Raw genomic sequence first — 16,568 nt, 5'->3', positions numbered from 1 at the left:
CCTAATGCAAATTGTTGTTTTAGAACCAAAGCATTTCAGAGAAAAAGATCTTAAAACAATAAACAGACAATATGGATGTCTAGCTCACCAGGTGTTGGTCCATCTTGCACATGGACATCCAGGGAGGGCTAAGCTTCCTACAGACACTCCAAGGCATCTAGAGCTAGGTGTGCAGTCTGGTCCCTTAACTCACAAACCAGTTCACTCCCTCTGCTGGACAGTGTGTGTCTTTAAATTCTGCTCAATCTTTAACTTAAATCCCTGCCCCCAAACTTTCCCCCACCCCATAAGACCAAGTAATCTGTCAACTGTTTATAGCCCTTTGATCTGTTAGCTCCCAGCACTGGCAACACTACTTCATTGGAGATAAGATGTAGGATTCTTGACACTAATAGCTTTCCCATTGGTTTTCAAGTGTTTGCTGGGGATGTTCTAATCTGGGAGTATTGTTTTTCTCCTGGCAACAGCCCTAGTTGAATTAAAGCAATATAGGGGGTATAATAAACATTCCACTGACCCACTATAGTTCTAGTTTCTCAATAACTAGGTCACATACAGCATTCATGAAATTAATCCACACTTAAGGTTTACGCTGCCACAGCACCATATTAGAACATGACCATAAGTTGTGGTAACTGATTGTTAAACCGCGGAAACATCAGGCACTGCTATGTTTACTGTCAAGGCAGCTGGCTGAGGTTGACCTTGGAGTGAGCACAACTGTAATGTGCCTGTCTACATTGAGTGCTAACACTGGGATTCAATACTCAGAAGGATCGAAAGAACATTTTGCAAGGGACAGGCAGACAACAGAACAGCGTGCTGCTTTCCCGGAGACAAAGACCCGAACCTCACTCCAAGACTGGGTAGGCTGCTGTAGTTGACAGGCAAGTATCCATTGGTGATGGTTCATATGACACTGCATCACAGGATCTCTCACAGACAGTAGATGATTTCAGGGAACGGAGAAGCTTGCTGAAGAAGAATGTCCAAGCAAACTTCTCTGAGTTTCTTCTTGTCCAAAGGAAGACAGAAAAGAAGGAAGAAGATTCTGGAAGTGAAAAGCTGGCTAGGTAATTAGTGTAGAGAGGAGGGTCTGGGTTTTGTGGAACATTAGCCCACCTTATATGGCGAAAGGGGGCTGAATAGTTTGGATGACCTCCACCTCAGTAAAGGGGGACCAATCTCCTCCTAGACAGGCTGGCTAGAGTAGTTAGGAGGACAGTAAACTAATAGCAAAAGGGAAGGATAAAAAGAGGGAAGATATGAACACACAGCAAAAAACTGAGATGTTGAGAACAAAATCAAGGAACCAAAGGACAAAGAAGAAATTCTTGAATTGCCTATACACCAGTGCTAGGAGCATGGGTAGGGTTACCATACATCTGCGTTTTCCCAGACATGCAGCTCAGAAAGGGCCCTCATTGGTCTACTTTCCAATTGGTCCCTCCCCCTGCATCCACAGCAGATTGGTCCATTCCCTCACAGCTCCAGTTCCCAGCCCTGGGAGGAGGTCCCACAGGGAGGCGCTGACTGATGGCTGGTGCTAGGTCCTGGGTTTGCACAGGCTGCCCAGCCACTATGACAGGGAGCGACACTGCCCGCCTACTACCTCCAGCGAGTACCCCTGCTGCAGGTACCACCTCCTTACATCCCTATCTACAACGTGTAGGAAAAAAACTATCATGGGAGATTTTAATTTGAGTGACACACGCCGGAAGTTCTCATTCTGCCAGGACTAAAACATCCTTGGAATTTCTAAATATAATAGCTGACAGTTTCCTAACCTAAAAAGTAATGCAGCTGACATGGAAGAATGCTATGTTAGAGGAACTGATCACAGAACGAAAAATTAACAGTAACATAGGTACAAGTGATCATGAACGGGACCGCCAACAGGGGAATTTGAGAGGGGTTGAAGGAGATCCCCCTGCTGAACGAACAAGGTGTGAGTAAGTTTGTTTGGATGTTTGTGGTTTTTCTCTCTCTTTCAGGTTATTTCAGTTACTGGGTCAGTTAGGATTGTGTGTCTGGGAACTCTTTGATCCTTTGTTCCCTGGATCATCCTTTATCATCTTTGATCAGCCTCAATCAGCCTTGTGATCACCCTCCCCGTGCGATTAACGAGGGAGTAGGACTGACCTAGGAGAGAAGGTTTTAAAAGCCAGAGGCTAAGTGACTAAGGGGAGCTAGCAAACAGGGGAGTTTGTGGGAGGGAGATGTAACGTAATCGTTATGGTTAGGAAGGGCTGCATCGCCAGTGCTGCTCCTGTCTCTGAAACCTGTCTAAATACAGGTGCAGGTGGAGGAGTGGTAGCCGTGTTAGTCTGTATCAGCAAAAAGAATGAGGAATACTTCTGGCACCTTAGAGATTAACAAATTTATTTGGGCATAAGCTTTCGTGGGCTAAAACCCACTTCATCAGATGCATGAAGTGAAAAATACAGGAGCAGGTATAAATACGTGAAAGGATGGGGGTTGCTTTACCAAGTGTGAGGTCAGTCTAACGAGATAAATCAATTAACAGCAGGTACCTCAAGAAGTCAGATAAAAAGGACTGAAGGTAAAAAATACATTACAATGTGCATACCACACAGACTATGCTGAGAAATTGTGCCACACACGCTCAAAGAAACTGCGGAACCACCTGATCAACATCCTATACAGCAGGGGTCGGCAACCTTTCAGAAGTGGTGTGCCGAGTTTTCATTTATTCACTCTAATTTAAGGTTTCGCGTGCCAGTAATACATTTTAACGTTTTTAGAAGGTCTCTTTCTATAAGTCTATAATATATAACTAAACTATTGTTGTATGTAAAGTAAATAAGGCTTTTAAAATGTTTAAGAAGCTTCATTTAAAATTAAATTAAAATGCAGAGCCCCCCCATACAGGTGGCCAGGACCCAGGCAGTGTGAGTGCCACTGAAAATCAGCTCGCGTGCCGCCTTCGGCACCCGTGCCATAGGTTGCCTACCCCTGCTATACAGCCAACAGGGAAAGATTAAGAATGAGCTTTCAAAACTGGATACTCTCATAAAAAGCCAACCTTCCACACAAACTTCTTCGTGGCTGGAAAAAAACTAGACAAGCCATTTACAACACACACTTTGCTTCTCTACAAAGGAAAAAGGACACTGAACTATCTAAACTACTACATGCCACATGAGGCCACAACAGTGGTTCCCTTAACTCACCCAACAATATTGTTAATCTATCCAGCCATACTCTGAGCCCGGCAGAAGAGTCTGTCCTATCTCAGGTCCTCTTCTTCTGCCCCTCCAACCCCTCGAACATAATACAGTTCTGCAGTGACCTGGCATCGTACTTTCGACGTCTCCAACTCAAGGAATATTTCCAACACACCTCTGAACAGCACACTAATCCACAGAAACCTTCCTACCAACACTACAAAAAGAAGGATTCTGCGTGGCCTCCTCCTGAAGGTCGAAACAACAGACTGGATTTCTACATAGAGTGCTTCTGCCAACGTGCACGGGCTGAAATTGTGGAAAAGCAGCATCTCTTGCCCCATAACCTCAGCCATGCAGAACACAACGCCATCCACAGCCTCAGGAACAACTCTGACATCATAAACAAAAAGGCTGACAAAGGAGGTGCTGTCGTCGTCATGAATAGGTTGGAATATGAATGAGAGGCGCTAGGCAGCTCTCTAACACCACATTCTACAGGCCATTACCCTCTGATCCCACTGAGGGTTACCAAAAGAAACTACACCATTTGTCAAGAAACTCTCTGAAAAAGCATAGGAACAAATCTGCACAGACACACCCCTAGAATCCCGACCAGGGGTATTCTATCTGCTACCCAAAGATCCATAAACCTGGAAATCCTGGACGCCCCATCATCTCTGGCATTGGCACCCTGATAGCAGGATTGTCTGGCTATGTAGACTCTCTCCTCAGGCCCTATGCTACCAGCACTCCTAGCTATCTTCAAGACACCACTGACTTCCTGAGGAAACTACAATCCATTGGTGATCTTCCAGAAAACACCATCCTGGCCACTATGGATGTAGAAGCCCTCTACACCAACATTCCACACAAAGATGGACTACAAGCCATCAGAAACAGTATCCCCAGTAATGTCACGGCAAACCTGGTGGCTGAACTTTGTCCTCACCCACAACTATTTCACATTTGGGGATAATGTATGCCTTCAAGTCAGCAGCACTGCTATGGGTACCCGCATGGCCCCACAGTATGCCAACATTTTTATGGCTGACTTAGGGGACGAGAGCTGAGGAAGCGTTCTAACGCCCCTACTCTAATTGCGCTACACTGACGACATCTTCATCATCTGGACCCATGGAAAAGAAGCCCCTGAGAAATTCCACCATGATTTCAACAATTTCCATCCCACCATCAACCTCAGCCTGGACCAGTCCACACGAGAGATTCACTTCCTGGACACTACAATGCTAATAAGCGATGGTCACATAAACACCACCCTATACCGGAAACCCTACTTACTACTATACTTACCTGCATGCCTCCAGCTTTCATCCAGACCACATCACATGATCCATTGTCTACAGCCCACGAAAGCTTATACCCAAATAAATTTGTTAGTCTCTAAGGTGCCACAAGTACTCCCCATTCTTTCTGTATCTAGACAGACAACCTAACCATGGATGTTTCTACCCAGATCTGGGCTGCATTTTCCACTCACAGAAAGCCAGGCTGGAGGGACCATCCAGTGTGAAAGGTGCCTGCTGGTGGAATCTCTCAGGAAGCAGCTGGGAGAACTACAAGAGGTGGCTAGGCTGAGGAGCATCCATGCCCACAAGGAATTCCTCGAGAGCATTCATATGGAAACAGCCAAGGCTGAGGAAGCTTTCCAGCTAGAGGACTGCTGTCACACCACCAGGTGAGGAGGATATGGCTCTGTCACTGGGAAGACACTGGCTGCTGGTTACTTCTGGCAGCAGTCAGTGCTCCACCTCTACTCCCAACCCACCCCCCATGGTGATGAAAAACCGTTATGCTGCCCTGGCAACGAGCGATGAGGATTCACCCCCAAAGGTAGAAGAGGAAAAGCCATGTACCTCCAAGGCTGGGAGGATTGTGGCCACCACTCCCAGGAGGAAACGTGGGGTAATGGTAGTTGGTGATGCTCTTCTGAAGGGGACGGAGGCTCCCAGCTGTCACCCGGACATGGCATCCCAGGAAGTATGCTGCCTGCCAGGGGCCCAAATGCGAGACGTTACAGAGGGACTGTCGAGGATCATCCGCCCTCTATTACCCCATGCTACTCATCCATGTGGGCACTAATGATACTGCAAGGTATGACCCTCAGCAGATCAAAAAGGACTACAGAGCTCTGAGAGTAAGGGTGAATCAATGATGCCTCAAAAGGTATTCGGGGGCTTACCTGCCTCCTTTACACACCTAAATTCACCAGTTAGGCACCACTGACATTTTCAAAACTGACACTCAGCTGCTACCCCTAAACACACACACTTTAGGATGCGTTCACTGCAGCTGAGCGAGTGTCTCCCAGCCCGGGGAGAGACTCACACTAGCTCAACTCAAGTGTGCTAAAAATATCAGTGTGGACATTGAGGCTCAGGCCAGCCACCTGATCCACCTAAAGCCATGGGTCCGAGCTTGGGTGGCTAGCCAGACCCTCCATCAGTGCAACAACGTCCACCCTGCTATTTTGAGTGTGCTAGCACCAGCTGAGCTACCACAAGTCTGTCCATAAGAACGGCCGTACCGGGTCAGACCAAAGGTCCATCTAGCCCAGTATCCTGTTTACCGACAGTGGTCAATGCCAGGTGCCCCAGAGGGTGTGGACCTAACAGGCAGTGATCAAGTGATCTCTCTCCTGCCATCCATCTCCATCCTCTGACAATCAGAGGCTCAGGACACCATTCCTTACCCATCCTGGCTAATAATCATTAATGGACTTAACCACCATGAATTTATCCAGTTCTCTTTTAAACGCTGTTATAGTCCTAGTCTTCACAACCTCCTCAGGTAAGGAGTTCCACAAGTTGAATGTGCACTGCGTGAAGAAGAACTTCCTTGTATTTGTTTTAAACCTGCTGCCTATTAATTTCATTTGGTGACCCCCAGTTCTTGTATTATGGGAATAAGTAAATAACTTTTCCTTATCCACTTTCTCCACATCACTCATGATTTTATATACCTCTATCATATCCCTCCTTAGTCTCCTCTTTTCCAAGCTGAAGAGTCCTAGCCTCTTTAATCTCTCCTCATATGGGACCCATTCCAAACCTCTAATCATTTTAGTTGCCCTTCTCTGAACCTTTTCTAGTGCCAATATATCTTTTTTGAGATGAGGAGTCCATCCAGGTTGGGTACCATGCTCTCAGCTGCAGTGTACACATATTCCTAGGTTTCCACCAGATGGCAATCACAAAGCCACCTAAACCCCGACACCCTCTCCCCTCACAGCTAACGAGCAGCTCGGAGCCATAGCTCAAGCCTAAGCCCCAGAGGCCCTGAAGTGGAATTTTCAAACTAGATGGAGGAATGACTCTCTCACCAGTGGTCCCTGATCCTGTAAGTGTGCACCCCTCATACCTGAGGGGAAAGCAATGGATGTGTTATTCCTTGACTTTAGCAAAGCTTTTGATACGGTCTCTCACAGTATTCTTGTCAGCAAGCTAAAGCAGTATGGGCTGAATGAACGGACTATAAGGTGGATAGAAAGCTGGCTAGATCGTCAGGCTCAACGGGTAACGATCAACGGCTCCATGTCTAGTTGGCAGCTGGTATCAAGCAGAGTGCCCCAAGGGTCGGTCCTGGGCCCAGTTTTGTTCAATATCTTCATTAATGATCTGGAGGATGGTGTGGATTGCACCCTCAGCAAGTTTGCAGATGACACTAAACTGGGAGGAGTGATAGATATGCTGGAGGGTCGGGATAGGATATAGACGACCTAGACAAATTAGAGGATTGGGCCAAAAGAAATCTGATGAGGTTCAACAAGGACAAGTGCAGAGTCCTGCACTTAGGACGGAAGAATCCCATGCACTGCTACAGGCTAGGGACCGAGTGGCTAGGCAGCAGTTCTACAGAAAAGGACCTAAGGGTTACAGTGGACGAGAAGCTGGATATGAGTCGACAGCGTGCCCTTGTTGCCAAGAAGGCTAACAGCATTTTGGGCTGTATAAGTAGGGGCATTGCCAGCACGATCGAGGGACGTGATCATTCCCCTCTATTTGACATTGGTGAGGCCTCATCTGGAGTACTGTGTCCAGTTTTGGGCCCCACACTACAAGAAGGATGTGGAAAAATTGGAAAGAGTCAGCGGAGGGCAACAAAAATGATTGTGGGCTGGAGCACATGACTTATGAGGAGAGGCTGGGGGAACTGGGATTATTTAGTCTGCAGAAGAGAAGAATGAGGGGGAATTTGATAGCTGCTTTCAACTACCTGAAGCGGGGTTCCAAAGAGGGTGGATTGAGACTGTTCTCAGTGGTAGCAGATGACAGAACAAGGAGTAATGGTCTCAAGTTGCAGTGGGGGAGGTTTAGGTTGGATATTAGGAAAAACTTTTTCACTAGGAGGGTGGTGAAGCACTGGAATGGGTTGCACTATTTGACCTCCTGAGGTCCCTTCCAAACCTGATATTCTATGATGTGTCAGACCCTGCAGCAGGGAGGTTGGATGCAGACTACTCACATGTGGGTGGTGTTGTGCAGAGGCCTGAACTCTTAAGTTGTCTAAGATAAAGTCCAGCTCAGAATGTTACATGAAAAGATAGAAAAACTGATTTATTCCAACAAAAAAAGTCTACTTATAGCACCAACGGATTGTGTTGAGATTAAGGCAAAAATGGAATCAGAAATTAATAGACCAACATTAGACATTCAGAAATGAGGCCTGATTGGCGGACAAAATAATGAGGAGATGGAAAATAATGAGAGGCTTAGAAGATTAGTGGGATCAGAACACTAGGTTGCACTGAAAGAAACAAGCTTTACCATTGTGGCTGACACCCCCACCATCTCCTGGGACCTCAGGATCCATTACACCATTGGACCCTCACCGTCCTGATCCTGAGAGAGCTCCTGACTAGACCACAGCAGGAAGAGGGGACTGATGATACCTCTACCAGTGTTAGCTAACTCCCCAACACCTTGAATGTGAGATTTGAGTTCCTGTTCTTATTCCCTCCCTCATATGTCATTTTCCTCCCTGTCACGGACTCACAGATCGTGCCCACTCTTGGCCCCGTGTGCCCACTCTTGGCCCCGTGGGGGGTGCCCCTTTCAGTGAGACAGCCCTTCTCAGGGGTCCACTCTCTCTAGGGGTCAGGCCCCTCCACCTCCTGGAGCCGCACCTCTCTGAGCCTTAGCACGTCTGTCTCTGCCGTGGGACCCCTCAGGGAGTCCACTCGCTCTGGACCCCCGGGGCCTCCACTCCCGAAGGGGTTGATGCAACCCTGTTCTCTAGACCGGAGCGACTCTCAGCCAGCATAAAACAGGAGGATTTATTGAGAGTTGAACACAGCACAGGAAACTTTCAGGGCCTCAGGTCTGGCCTCCCTCAGCACATCCCAGTCTCTCTGCATCCAGGTGAGCTCTGCCTGCTCCCCCTCTCCAGCCGAGAGCCCCCCTGCTCCCAGCTGGGCATCTGATACCCCCCGCCCCGCCTCTGTCCACTGTCTTCTCTCCAGGGAAACAAGGTCATAAACTGAGGCCTCCTCTCCTCGCTTCTGTCCTCTGGCTGGAACCAGCTGGTTAGGTCACTGTGTCCTCACTCTGCAGCCCATTGTCCACCCACTGGCCAGAACTGGCTGCATCTCCTCAGCTGGGCCTCTGGGTCACCAGGTCACCGGTCACTGGGGTATCCATCCTCCAGGCCATTGGCTGGGTCCCCAAGTCCTCTCTCCGGTCCTCTGCAAAACACACTCCCTCTCCCCTCACCTCGTTAAACCAGTAATACCCAGGGAAACTGAGTCCCACCCCCTCCGTATGCAAACCATTGAAACTCCACAGAAAACAAGAAAACCCCCCACTTCGTCACACTCCCCACCTTATTTCTCCTCTCTCTAACTTCTGTTTAAGAGTCTGGCTTTGCAAGATTGTCTCTTTCAGAAGAGAACTGTGAGCCTGTGACCAGAAAGGCTCGTCTTAACAGCCTGATGCTGTTCCAAGTTTCCCAGGTCTCAGAGTGGCTAATGAGACCATATGCTGTGCCTATGTTTCTCTAACAGTGAGGCTGCAAGAAAGAATCAGCTCCACAGGCAGAAGCTGTGTTTTCTTTCTTTGCTGTTCTTTTCCTTTCCGCTTTTGTCTTGTCTTCAAAGAAATGGGACTAGACTTTATCAACAGCTCCAAACCCTGGCTGAGGATCACAAGTGGAGGGAGGCACCTCTGTCCTGTCAGCCAGGTGCACAAGGTCAGCCACTTAGGCATCTAAGCCCCTCTCCTTGCCATTTCACTCCTGGCTACCTTATGTCATCTCCCTGCTCTGCTTGCTGGTTTCTAAGGATCCCTTCCTTAGGCACCTAACTCTCTTCATACAATGCATAGAGAGCCTGGGCACGTAGCTCAGGGCAGAGGATTCCAATATGTGGCAGACCACCTAGGATTAGGTACTGCAACACTGAGCAGAGCAATGACTAAGTATCTTTGAGGAACCAGGCCTTAGTCTCCCCCTCAGCTGTCTGAGCCCATTCCACCAGGACTCATCACATACTGGAATGAAAATATGCCTTCCCTTAAACTGCAGGGCAGCTAGAAGAGTGTGCTTCAAACTCAACACTTTTTCTTGTTACAGACTCAATAGCCAGAAAGACATTGCCTTTGTATGGCAGATCTCATGCAGCAGCAATGTTCAGGGCTTGTTTGGCATCTACCCTAAAGCTCCCTCTTTTGTATACTACTTGTGGAATTCCCAGCATCTAAACTGAGTTAAGGTAAGCAGGAGAAAAGGAATCTCACTTCCTGATTGATTTTACCTTACCCCAAAGAGTCTGACTGTGTTTATGCTAGGGAATTCACCCCCCCCCCCCCCCAACAAAAAAATGAAATCTCCCACCAGTAGTAATACCAGAATTTCAGCTGGAACTATTTGATTCCTCAAGTAGGCAGCTCTGCCAGCTTCTGGCTTTTACTAACCACAGTTAATGTGCAATCCAATTAAAAAAACCCTTATGATCCATTGCAAAAATGTTTAGTTCTCTATGGTATATTTAAACTGATTACAATGCTGGCATTCTTTTAGTACTGTAATTTTACTGAAAGGTTTCAGAGTAGCAGCCGTGTTAGTCTGTATCCGCAAAAAGAAGAACAGGAGGACTTGTGGCACCTTAGAGACTAATAAATTTGTTAGTCTCTAAGGTGCCACAAGTCCTCCTGTTCTTCTTTTTTTTGTAATTTTACTATCACCCCTTTCAACATAGTTTAGTAATCTCATTTCCTGATGAGAATATAAAATTAGCCTTCATTATATCAACATGCACATAAAGAGTCTAATTCGCTAAAACATGTTCATATACGCACATGCAGAGTAAAACAACACTTTTCAACGAAAGCTACTTTATTTCTTACCAGACTAAATTCAGTACAATATTGGTTTTCATAACATCCAACATGTCTTACGTCAAACTTAACCAGTCTTTGTGCAGTGACTACTGTGGTATGATGTTGTATTATATTTTGCTGCCCCTATGCAATTAATTTTGGCAGTACTGTAAGTCATATCAATGATCAAAATAGTTCTACTACAGTTTATCCTGCGTTCTCAATCAGTTTCTCTCTCACATCATCCAAAGACAATTTATGTGGTGTGATTACACTTTTTGCATACCAGGATTTCTAAAACTAAGAAGAACACAGATATTTAAAGTATCAGTGTATCTAGCCAAGGATAGCTCAATAAATTTAATCCACACATTATAGTTTAACTCCATGCTAGAATTGTTAAAACCCAAGATCTCCTGAGCCACATAATATCAATATTTCATATTAATGAATAAATTATTCACATTCAATACAAAGATATTGAGATAAGGAACACAGAAAAAGCCAAGCATTCAATAGCTTTCAAAAATACAGAAGCAAACTAATACATTTAACAAAAGATATGCTAACCAATCTCAAACCAAACTAGCTAAAGAGTAACTTTAAAAAAAAAAATACATTTCAGAACCTCGTGATACCCCCTTTAAAAGTATTAAACCAAGGGTATAAGAACAATACTCATTATTTCAGCTGCTTTGCAGCTTTTTAAGATTCAGATTGTGTAAATGTAATGTTTTGATTACACTTAAATATTTTAAAACAGAGATATAATTTTTTTAAAGAATATGCACAAATGATTTGAACAAGTTTTACCTTCACTACATTGCATGGTTTCACAATGGCAGTTTTATAATATCACTAATTTAGGAGAATCTGGTGCATTTCCTTTCATAAATTTAGATTCTAAAATTTCAAATTCATAAATATGTCAATATTTTAAATATTTAATTTTTACATTAATACTGGGTATGTTTAGCATTGCTTTCCTCCTGTTTCCAGGTATTAGTTTGACAAGGAAAACATTTTTACATCACAATCAAAACTTGTCTGTTACTAGACTGCAGCCTATGGTGGGTTACAGTCACAGATTCATTATTTGAAAACATGTTTACTAAGGCAAACCTAAAAGAAACTTATCACTTAGAAGAATTTCACACTGTGCTTACCTGCACTGCAGAGTGGCAGTTAAAATAATCACATTACTTAAACTAACAAATCTGACAAGTTAATGTATTGCTGAAGCTGCTAATATAACCTGTTAGTTCAGTGGGTTAGTCTGGTTGTTAGTCTCCAATTAGTTAGAAATTGGACCTTTTTTTTTTTTTTTTTTGGAGAAGCTGAACTTGCTTCATTCAGGTATTAACTTTAAATTTGGAAGAAAATCAATTAATTTGTCAAGCTTTAAGAGTTCATTTAAAATACTCACAGTACACTGTGTCTTGCCAAACCCACACTGCAAATTTTACTCTTGTATGGGTTAACATTTCATTAGTGTTTGTTTGTTTGTTTCACCTCTCTGATTCAAGAGGTTGCTGCTGTTCATATTTTCACATGCTTTATCTTCAGACTGTACCATCTCCTGAAAAGCTTTCTCCACATCTACTTGTCCAGCTATAGTGGTAGTTTTTGGTAAGGTCATCTGAAGTGCACACCAAAGGGTAGTACGTGCTTTGCGTGTTGCTACACTCATCTCTTTAATTGCCAAAGCGAGGGCAAAAACATCTGTGGAGAAGAAAAGGGTATTACACGTCCACTAAATATTGTTAATATTAAGACACCATTTGAGAAATTGGTTTCAGAGTAGCAGCCGTGTTAGTCTGTATCCGCAAAAAGAACAGGAGTACTAAGGTGCCACAAGTACTCCTGTTCTTTTTTCATTTGAGAAATGTTTGTCACTGAGATTAGATAAACTCCTGAAGAACACTCAGAACCCTGTATTGCTGCCCTATGAGGATGGGTGGGACTCCCTTTTGAGTCTATCAATATAGCATCTTAAATCAGAAAGTGGGAGTGGCACAAATGATTTTAGGCACTTAGACCCAGATCCTCCAAGGTACTTTGGCACCTAACTCCTGATGCCTAAATACCTTTGAATACCTTTGAAACTGGGCCTCTGATACTAGAGTGATGAGTTCAATATAGAAACCTCTTGCTTAGCGCATGAACTCGCTACTTATATCTACCTCCTGCTAACCTCTTATAAATTGGTTAATTACATTTACCTACTGTTCAAAAATTTTACTCTACATTCCTAGCTAAAAGGGATCAGTTTAAACCATAGAAAAAATCTGCCATTTTTCCTGAGTCAAAAGCTCAGTCTCACAATAAAAATGAAAAAGTTTAAAAAAAAAAACACACTATTTCCTATTATTATGGAATTATGATAGATTTAGACTTATTCTGCTACAATAGGAGACTGCAGAAGGACATTTATACCTCTGTCATCTTGGCATCTCGGAGCTCCTTGCCTTTGCCGATTTGAAGCATTTATAATTTCATCCTTTCTACGTGACTGCACTATATGAATTACCTCCAGATGTTTATCAAGAGCAGTGGAGATATTAGCATGAAGGGGAGAACTGCGAAGACGTTCCATTTTTCCAAGTAAAGTCACCACCTAATGAACATTTTATATCTGTTATTGATCATGTTGTCTTCATCTAGACTTAAGTGAAAATTAAACTGAAGTAGAAAATGTTATGCTTTTGAAAATCGGTAAAATCCTTACCTGTAATTTTATCTTCTCCAAACAAGAAGCCAAACAGTGCTTGGTTTGGGGATAGTAAAACAAAACAAACAAAAAAACCCAGTACTGATGGGCTTTTCAGCCAAGATTTCCAAAATTAACTAGTGATTTTGGGTGCCTCAATGTTTGGGTACACACACTGGGAAACCTTTAAAAAGGGACTGATTTTCAGAAAGTGGGTGCTCACCACTTTCCGAAAGTCAGCCCCTTATACTGAGTCTCAATCAGGCACCCAAAATTACCAGTCACTTTTGAAAATCTTAGCCTTTGCCTTCATTCCACACTTTGGAGTAGACACAAGCTGAATGCCAGCTCCTCCTGTTAAGCACACTTGTTAAGCTTCCCTGAGAATTTACTGCTATAGCTGAGAAGACATACTTTAGGACTAAGAACCACGTTAGTAAAGCGTCAAGGCTGAAATTTGTTTAAAAACAATTGAAATGCTTTGCTAAAAGCAACGGTTGAGATTTTTAGGACAGTGTGGACTACTTAGCAATATTTCTTCCATTAGTAATTGAAGAGGTAAGTGTGCTAAAACCCCTGTACAGTTTTTGAAAATCTCAAACATCTCTCCCGGGTCCACCTTTGAAATGTGGAACAAAGCTGGAAAAATCCCTCTGCTGTGGAAGAAGCTCCTTATCACATTTCGATTTATAGAGTTTTACAAAACTGTCAGTTACTCTTTGTGTTTTCCATCACAGATGAGCAAGTCTGAGAGTAAATAGCATTCTCCTTAAAAAAAAAAAAAAAAAAAAAAAAGCGCCAATACCCTTCCTTTATTATTTCAATTTTGGTACCACCTATTACATGTTAAGTATTTTCCAAACACAGGAGTCCTGGTCCCTACCGCATAAAAGCTCAATCTAAAAAAACAAGAACACATAATCGTAAGGGAGTGGGGGAAACATGCATCTTATTAGTTAATTTAAAAAAAAAAAAAAAAAACGACAAACCATTGCCTGCAGTCCTTCCAACCAGTCACTATCAATTATACACTGCTTGCCCTCAATTCTCAGCTACGTTCAATCCAGAGGCGCCAGAACAGCGAGGGCCAGGGTCCCCTCACTTTTTACTTGCCATAAGGACGAGCGATGTGGGATCTCAGGGGAAGAGGCAGTGTGAGGGCTCGGGGAGAAGTTGCAGGGCCTCGAGGTGGCGCAAGGGTGGTGAGGCCACAGTTCGGGCACCGGTGGCCCCCCCATTGTTAGGAAGCTTCCGATGCCCCTGGTTCAATCCCTGTCCACTCACCAGCCGCAGTACATCTGCCTATCCCTTCAGCATCTATTATTCTTATTCAATGATTTTTCAGCCTCTCAACCCTCTACAAATGTTCTTATCCCTTATTCCATCACAACCACTGTATTTTAAATCGTCGTTCACACATATATGAAACCTGTAAGCATCACGCAGTTTGTTATTTTAAGTATTTGAGCTTATTTTCTAATGACTTTCTGCAGTTCAAAACAAGAAGTGAACCTGCTAAACGAAACATGAGCAACCCAACCAGACTGTAGGATGGCTGACTTCTACTTATTGATCCTGGTGTCCTAGCAAAGTCCCAAGCTAGGCATTTACATGCGGTCCACCTATACTTCTCCTCTATTTAATTCCCTTCATATCCCAAATTGTTGGGCAGTTGGCCTGTAAATCTGTCTATAAATAGATGCATCATGTTCCACCCCACTGGAAACTACAGTGTTATGTCAAGTGAATTGAGTTGTACTATTCTAAACAACTCTGGGGTATGAAACTGTAAAATGGTGATAGCATACTTCAAAATCAGTTTTACTTCTTGAAATAAAGAAAAGGAGAACATTTGGCTATGGCAGTTATCTAGTCCATTAACATTTTCTAATAATCCCATTACACAACAGAAGTAAAAATAGTAAACACAGTACTAAGTTTCATTAGCAGAATAAAGTATGAAAAAAGGGTGATACCATTCCAGTAGGATTCAGACTTAAATTGGAATGCTGTGTGCTACACTGGCCGTCTTTGGGAAAGGATGTAGTACAAGACAATGATACCAAACCTGAAGAATCTAAGTTATGCTAGATATTAAAGGATTTGGGCTTTTTTGTAATGATTAATCTAAAGAGACCTAAAATTATGAAAGGTATTCATATAGGTGACAGAACTTACAGTGGTAGGCGGGCGATGGGAGAGTCAAAAACTAGAACATAAATTAAGCCTACCTTCCTCACATTTATGTTAAGGAACTGGGGGAGAACACCTTCACACAAAGGGTAAATAAAATCAGTTGCTAGGGACGGTGGGAACCATTCTACAGTAATAATTCAAAGGGACAGGAGAACAGCAGTGTTGCCGCTTCTTAAGTTTATATGTTTATGAGTTCTGTAGTTTGAGTTCATTTCAAGATATCCTTTCTAACTTTACTTAATTGTAAAGAATACATGTTTCATGAGGACTTCCACTCAGGGCCGGCTTTAGGCCAATTCCACCAATTCCCCCGAATCGGGCCCCGCGCCCAGTGGCAGGGCCACCGGTCAGGGCCACAGGGGTGGCCGAGAATCCCTTCCCTGGCTAGAGGCTCCTTTTTAATTTTTACTCACCCGGCAGCGCTCTGGGTCTTCGGCGGCACTTCAGCGGCAGGTCCTTCACTCGCTCTGGGTCTTCGGCAGCCCTTCGGCAGCAGGTCCTTCGGTGCCACCAAAGACCGGGAGCGAGTGAAGGACAAACTGCCGAAGACTACGAGTGCCGCCCGGTGAGTACAAGCCCCACATGTTTTTTTACGTTTTTTTTTTTTTTTTTCCCTCAGTCATCCCTGCCGGGGCCCCGTCAAAACTGTTCGAATCGGGCCCTGCACTTCCTAAAGCCGGCTCTGCTTCCACTTATGACAAGTATATAAGTAATCTAAATGGCATAAAATTATGTATTACTAGTCAACTCACTCTGGCTTGTTCACGTAGCTGATCCACAATTAAGCGATCAACTCTTGATGGGTTTGATGTCAACCTTGGAATTGGAGTGTTGTTAGTACTGGAAACCTTTTTCCCTGGGTAGTTCTTGGCAAGAGCAGATTCAGTCTGAGAAAAAATATGACTTAGTTTTCTTGTGATATTAATGAAGTGTGTTGTCTAATTATTCTTATAGTGAACAATAATAAACTATCAGATTGTAAGAGTGGTATCTTTCCCCCAGGAAGCTTTTCTCCTAAAAATTCTTAAAAAAAAAAAAGTAGGGGCTGAAATGCATATAGTTGTAGAAATCATGTGGCTTGAAAACTCCTAGTTTGGGCTAGCATTCAGTCTGGTCATTGAGCAGACACTTAACACCAGA

The 16,568-nt window shown here is 43.9% G+C and overlaps 2 protein-coding genes across 7 annotated transcripts in view; both read right to left on the bottom strand.

The window, feature by feature from the left end:
* The window catches only part of LOC135977338 (rho GTPase-activating protein gacV-like), a 954,030-nt gene that overhangs the window by 177,538 nt on the left and 759,924 nt on the right, over positions 1-16,568 (bottom strand). The window lies entirely within an intron of this gene.
* Positions 10,521-16,568, bottom strand: part of MEIOC (meiosis specific with coiled-coil domain) — a 29,855-nt gene continuing 23,807 nt past the window's right edge. For 2 of the 5 annotated variants that reach the window (XM_065577726.1, XM_065577723.1), the window contains exons 6-8: positions 16,181-16,315; positions 12,959-13,139; positions 10,521-12,244 (exon numbers count right to left, since the gene is read on the bottom strand). In XM_065577726.1, the coding sequence (XP_065433798.1) occupies positions 12,000-12,244; positions 12,959-13,139; positions 16,181-16,315 (561 nt within the window). In that variant the 3' untranslated portion in view covers positions 10,521-11,999. The remainder of the gene's footprint in view (positions 12,245-12,958; positions 13,140-16,180; positions 16,316-16,568) is intronic. The other 3 variants (XM_065577727.1, XM_065577724.1, XM_065577725.1) reach the window with 2 other exon arrangements.

The sequence above is a fragment of the Chrysemys picta genome, chromosome 24 (genome assembly GCF_011386835.1).
Source record: "Chrysemys picta bellii isolate R12L10 chromosome 24, ASM1138683v2, whole genome shotgun sequence".
In the NCBI taxonomy this organism is placed as follows: Eukaryota; Metazoa; Chordata; order Testudines; family Emydidae; genus Chrysemys; species Chrysemys picta.
The sequence above is the reverse complement of the archived record's forward strand: the minus strand, read 5'-3'. Positions and strand labels throughout refer to the sequence as shown.